The 7,046-nt window shown below is 38.9% G+C and overlaps 1 protein-coding gene across 1 annotated transcript in view; it reads right to left on the reverse strand.

The window, feature by feature from the left end:
- The window catches only part of LOC104915428 (maestro heat-like repeat-containing protein family member 2B), a 72,184-nt gene extending 69,721 nt beyond the window's left edge, over nucleotides 1-2,463 (reverse strand). Inside the window, exon 1 of the mRNA XM_031557160.1 lies at nucleotides 2,321-2,463. Within this exon, the coding sequence (XP_031413020.1) occupies nucleotides 2,321-2,463 (143 nt within the window). The remainder of the gene's footprint in view (nucleotides 1-2,320) is intronic.
- Nucleotides 2,464-7,046: the final 4,583 nt, after the last annotated feature.

Below are 7,046 nucleotides of genomic sequence, written 5' to 3' on the forward strand. Positions count from 1 at the left end.
GAGGAGAGGAGAGGAGAAAGGGCCACTGTGGCATATTACTGGTCTGGCAGGTGTAAATGTATCCCTGAGGGGAAACTTCTTTTGGCAACTACAAAAGAGCTTTTCAAATTAATATTCGAGAGGTACTTACAGAATGTGCAGAATGAAATTACACAACCTTTCAAATTTTCAGTCCATTTAACAAAGTGCTTCCAGTTTCCCTTTTATAACAGGTGAAACAATGAATATTGAACAAAATGTTAATCACTATCACGAGCTTTCTATTGATCTCTGTATTCAGAGCAGAGCATTTATTAAATAAAGGAGTTAGAAGAATGAAAAGCAGTCTAGAGCCATTGGCTTTGAACAGTTCTTGTTCATTTAATTATTTTTCTCTACTTGATATATTTCAAAATATTGCTGTGCATTAAGAAAACAAATTTTTATGTTCAGCTTTCAATTTTCTCATTTTAGTAAACATTCTTCATCTCCTAAGTGTGTATAAATTCCTTTTATGAGTAATTTCTTTTTATCACCTCATAGAATATACCTCTGTAGCTGTTTTTATACAGAAGTGACATAGTATAAAACCAAGGAAAATGCAGAAGAGATGTTGAAAAGCAGGATAGATTAAGCACTGCAGATCTGATTCTGAGTTAGGGGAGAATAAGTCCCTGTACACCAACACTTTCTCCTACTTTTTCTTCAGTTGTATGGGATTCAGTCTTTAGGGTTTTGTAGCAGAAATCAATCCGAGTTTGTCAGCAAACCACCTGAAGTGACTTTTTGCTGGGATATAATTGCAAGCCAATCAGAGATACAAGACCATACTGCCAGCTAGTATGAGTCAGCACAGCTTAAGCAGAGCTATTGTGTCTCTCCACTTCAGCTTTTTTATATGAAGTTTGAGCTTTGTTCAAAATTTCAACAAAATATAACAAATAAAATGTCTCTAACTTTGCAAAAGAATGCAAAATATTGTCACTGAGGGGCCTATAAATACTACATTAAATCCACCAACACGAATACACAACTTAATTATCCACCTTATGAGAAGACAAAGCCTGTGCTCATATTGGCTTCTCTCATTATCCACAAACTCAGTTCAATGAGATGGAAGTCCAAGCATGCAAGATTTAGGTAGATGTGGCATACTTATCAGATCCTAGTCTGATTAACAGGGGCAGTCACTATAGCACTGTAGGGAAAATCTTACCAATAGTTTAGATATCCACTGTAATTCTGTTCTCTCACATATTTTAATGAAGCATACAAGCTGGGTGAGCCAAGAGATCATAATGAGAAATTAGAGCACCGTCTGCTATATTTTGCACATTGCAACAAGTATTTGTGAGTTCCTTCTTGTTTGCTGCTTACTTTGCAAATAAAGTTAGAAAGCCAAAGAAATGTTAATATGTCATATATGTCATTTTATCTGCTCAGTTCGAGTACAGACTTACATGCACCCACAGAACAGACACACAATCACTGAAAAAAAAAAAAATTAAAAAGCTATTTGAAATGGTATTTCTCACTTGTGAAAACTTGCTGGCTGCTTTCGTACTGATGGCTTTGATTTGGATGACAGTTTACATTTCTTCAGATTTATGCCAGAAGAGTGTCGCTGATTTAACAAGAGGAAACACTGGGGATAAAAAAGAAACAACGCAGAATTTTCCCTATTGAGAAAATACTCATAGTGGCTTTGCTCAGTGTGAAATGTTTTCTCCACACAAGCTGTTCCTATTTTTAAATGTACAGTACAGAATTTATTTACGTTTTCCCAGAAAATCAAATTACAGAATCACAGAATTGCAAAACTGCAGGAGTTGGAGGGGACCTTACGAGATCATTGCGTCTAACTCCCCTGCTAAAGCAGGTTTTCTACAATATTGTCAAGTCCAGCCAGGACTTGAATATCTCCATAGAAGGAGACTGCACAACATCTCTGGCCAATGTGCTCATGTGCTTGATCATCCTAACTGTAAAGAAGTTCTTCCACATGTTTGTATGGAACTTCCAGTGTTCAACTTTTAGGCCTTTTACTCCTTGTCCTATAACTACACACCATCAAGAAGAGCCTCCCAACTCCATTTAGGTATTTAAAAACATTTAATAGATACCCCCTCCGTCTTCTTTTCCCCATGCTGAACAAACCCAGGTTACTCAGCCTTTCCTTCTACAGAAAGGTGCTTCAGGCCTTTTATCATCTTTGTGGCCCTCCACTGGACTCCTTCCACTGGACTCCTTCCAGGAGAACCCTGTCTTTTTCAAACTGAGGAGCCCAGAACTGGACACAGTATTCTAAATGCGATCTCATCAGTGCAGAGTTGCCACCTACCAGCGACACTGTTTTTCATCAGCCGTCTTGGCCATAAGGGCGTTCTGCTGGCTCATTGCAAACCTGTTGTCCATCAGAATACCTAGGTCCTTCTCTGCAGAGCTCCTCTCCAGCAGGCCATCTCCTAACCAGTCCTGATGCATGTGGTTATTCCTCCCCAGGTGCAAGACTCTGCATGTGCACTTGTTAAACCTCATCAGGTTCCTCCCTGACCAAATCTCTGATCAGTCCAGGTCTTGTTGAATGTGTGTTAGCTACTCCCCCCAGCTTTGTACCCTCAGAAAACTTGTCAAGAGTGGACTTTATCTCTTTATCCAGGTTGTTGATGAAGATGTTGAACATGACCAGATCTAGCACTGATTCCTGGGGATCACCACTAGCCTCCAGCCAGACTCTGCATTGCTGATGACAACCCTCTGAGCTCTGCCAGTCAGTCAGTTCTCAGTCCACCTCACCATCCACTCATCTATCCCACGCTTTCTAAATTTCATTACAAAGATGTGACAGACAATGTCAAATGCCTTGCTAAAGCCCAGGTACACAACATCCACTGCTCTCTGTCCATCTACCCAGCCAGTGATGACATCATAGAAAGCTACCAGATTGGTCAAGCATAATTTTTCCCTTGGTGAATCCATATTGAATACTGCTGATAACCTTCTTCTCTTCCAATTGCTTGGAGAGGGTATCCAGAACAAGTTGTTCCATCACCTTTCCAGGGACAGAGTAAGGCTGACTAGCCTGTAGTTTCCCAGATCCTCCTTCTTGCCCTTTTTGAAGACTGGAGTGACACTGGCTATCTTCCAGTCTGCAGACACCTCTCCCACTCACCAAGATCTTTCAAAGATAATACAGAGTGGTACAGCAATCACCTCTGCACATGTAAGTATATCCCATCAGTGCTCATGGACTTGTGTGTGTTGATTTTGGCTAGATGTTCTCTGACCAGATCCTCCTCACCCAATGGGAAGATCTTTCCCCAGACTCTCTCTCTTATCTCCAGGACCTGGGATTCTTTTATCTTATTCTTCAGTTCTCAGTTAAAATTGAAGATTTTACTTGAGGGACAGCTTTTTCTGAGAGCTATCCTTAAAGCTCTCCCTTTCTCAATTCATTTTGCACTATTTCCATGTGCCAAGCACAATAGGAACTCATTTTCTATCATTCTTCAGAGACGCTATAAATAATAAGGGTCATAAATACAATAAGTACAACAAATTCGTAAGCACAATAACTGTGGTGCCCTGCTGAAGCATATGTAAATATATTTCTCAGGCTTCAACCTATTCAAAAGGTAAATGTTAAAAAATATCCCATATGTGACAGTTTATATTATAATTCCGCGTTCTGAATCTGCCTCTGGCACTTGTGGACTTCAATTATATGAAAATTAGCAAACAATAATAAAAACAGTTATTAATAAATAAAAAACAGTATCTCTAATTAAAGTTTACTAATTCTCATATTGTTATCCAAATGATCAAAGCTAGAGGAAAAGCTTTTAGTCCTACAGAGGATAAAGAAGTTTGTATTTTATCTGATTCTTCTTGATGGGACTCCATGCTTAAACTGATCTAGTTTGTTTGGATACACCAAAAAGGAAAAAAAAAGTCAGAACATAAGGTAAGAAGCTGCTGGCATGACTGGAAAAGTGATGAACAGGAAAAATAATGTTTTGGGTTTTTTTTGTTTCGTGTTTTTTTTTAAACAGTACTGCACTAGCAGGAATTTTTTAAGCAAAGGAAATTTTTTCAGAGGACTAGAAAAGACAAACTGGGTTTTAGAGTGCTTAAGTCTGTGAGCTTATTGTTTCAACTTCCTGTTGTGAAGGGAGATCTCTAAAAGAGGAAATTCAAACGGCAATTGGAAATAATTTGTTTTAAACACTCCACTATAAAATATCAGAAACAAATAAAAAAAAAAATTCTGGTACCAGATGATATTTATTTACAAGGGAACACATTGCTTTTGAGCTGTACAAAGGATATCAATTGCATTCACTTATCACATCCACACAGCCAACTTTTTTATTATAGAAGGTGAATAAGTTGGAAATTCCATTGGTAAATATCAGCTGATTTTTACTGGTTTTCTTCTCGTCTTTCACAGATATGGAAATACACTCTGTGAAAAATCTTCTTCATGGTCTTTTGAAAAACTGAGGTGAGTTTGACCAGCCTTCTTGATCTTATCCCAAATGATCTGAGCAATATTTACATGTACTCTTTGCCAGTCCTTGTTTCTACATCTTATACTTCCCATTTCCCTTCTGAATTCAGAAGTTTTCATCTTAGTCAGGCAAAATTCCCAGTGTTTGTGTGCAATAGCAAGATTTTTTATTAGCCTCTAAATAGTTTTTTGTTTTTGTTTTTTTAAACAAACAAAACAGACTCTAGGGTACTTCTTTTGGGTCAGCTTTCCCCTAAGATTCTGTCCAGCAGTTTCCTGAATAAACCAGAGTCCAATATACCATGGCTTGGAGTATTGCTATTCCTCTCCCCAGGATTATCTGGATCCTGGACTCCACCATTTTTTTGGGTGCTATTAAAAAATAACCATCCAATCTGCCATAACACATTTGCCATTACTCCCCATTTGTGAGCATTAGGCAAATAGATCAAGCTGTCTACTATCTTCTTGAGGAAACTGTCACCAATAAAATTTAGACACCTGCTTGTTGATTGCACAAAGCCATGGTGCACTTTCAGCAGATGCCTGAGTAGGTGTCAACTCATGTGATGAGCAGGGCACATGGTCAGGACTCATTTGCTACTTTTTGATCAGAAACCACTTCAGGTAGTTTGCAACAGATTACAGTCATACAGCTGAAACTACTCCTCTCCAAGTTTGGTCCAGGGACTCTTGACAGACATGTCTCCAGTTGTGCACTTGAGCTCAGTGCACCCTCCTATAGAGCACAACTTCCTCTTGTTATTGTTTGAGTTTTTCAAACAGGCCGCATCCATCAAGAATTGTACTTCAATCAAACGTGTGAAGAGTCCATGGCTCTTCTCATTTAGTAGCCCCGAGACTGCACATGAGCTTCCTTCTGCATAGACACATGACACAGGTAGCAAACAAGATCTACTTGCACAAGCTTCTAAACAGCCTCTCTCCTGAGTGGGAATGTGAAAACATATCCTCCTGCCTTCTCTCATGAGTTACTCCTTCTTTTGCAGCCAGATTGACTAAGGTCCTTCTGCCTCAAAGCTCTCATCTGTAGCCTGGCACATCTGCTTACAAAGATAGTCTTTCCTCTCTTTGAGAAGCAATTTCCATCTCTTCCTAAACAGGAAAAAGAGTGCACAGAGATATTTTCAAAATCCACTGTTATGTGCTTTCAGGTACTCAAGTAAATAATGAGGTATAAAGTATCACACTTCATTTTTCATGGGTAGTTTTTACCAACACTCTCTGCTCAAGAGATGGCCTTTTTCTGTCAGCGTGCATAAATATTTGTATAGGTCTTTGCCAATCAGACTACATTTTAGTTCATCAATAAAAATTCAAAGAAAATATAAATTTCTCAAACTGTTTACTAGTCAATCATTCCCTAGTGCAATGAGAGAGTGCCCATGTAGATACACTTCCTTGAAGAGGAAACAAGAAAAAAAAATACATAAATTATTCACAGAATGTACAATCAATGTATATATCGATGTTATAATTAAGAAATATACAAGAAAGTCAGGCTAAACAAGTTATCACACTAAAGAAAAAAGGATGGAAAGCTTAACCTTGCGTCCCGAGCTTGCTGAGAAGACTCCAAGAGGAGCAATCTCCAAAAGAGATCCTTCCCCAGTGGTAGTCAGCTCTTAAATGAGGTCTAAGAGAGGTGTAGCCAGGCTCCACCCCTTCAGGTAGCACAGGTGATTTGCCTTCACTTGTGCTCCCAGGGTGGACTCATTGCTTGCCTCAGGTGGTCAATCAGAAGTTCAGGCCGTGATTCAGCAGTTCTCATACAACAGAACTTCATGAAAAATTGTATTATTGAAGATTCGAAGTACAAAGATTAGAGTATTTAGAACTGGAGAGGAAAAGTTCTCCTAAGATATATCTTACCATCTCCAATATTAAATGATAATCAAACACAAATATATTTGAAATCAAAGCTGTAAGCTTTAAGGATTATAAAAGGCCCAAAGACCAGCTCTTAAGGAGAAGACATACTCTGATCTCATGTTCAGAACAGGAAGAACAATGGCCATTAACAACAGCTTCATCCCATTCTTTTTGCACAATCTATATTTCTCTAGAGGAAAGAGTTGCTAACTTTAGTAAAGCTCTCTCTTCTCCACTTTCTCTTCATCTTCAAAAATAGTTCTCAATGCTATCAGGCAGAGTGGGAGAAAAGAAAATATATGATCTCATTTGGAGTGGGAATATACATGCTCATATGGACTGGAAACTGTTAGACACTTCCTTACTGAATTGGAAATTGCGCGAAAGTGTCTTTTTACAGCAAAAGGTCAAACCATTTGGAGCAGTAACTAAACACAAGTTGCTATACAGGAGCACAGATTTGCAGAACCAAAGAACAGACCTATAAAGAGTCACCAGTCTCCGGTGCATCTGAAACTCAGCAAAGGGATCTGGCTGGAGCAGTGGGCTCAGGTGAACCTCATGAGGTTCAACAGATCCATGTGCAGGGTCTTGCACCCTTGTCAAGGCAACCCCCATTACCAATACAAACTGTAAGATGAAAGGATTGAGTGCAGATATGCCA

This window comes from Meleagris gallopavo, chromosome 1 (assembly GCF_000146605.3).
Source record: "Meleagris gallopavo isolate NT-WF06-2002-E0010 breed Aviagen turkey brand Nicholas breeding stock chromosome 1, Turkey_5.1, whole genome shotgun sequence".
NCBI lineage: Eukaryota > Metazoa > Chordata > Aves > Galliformes > Phasianidae > Meleagris > Meleagris gallopavo.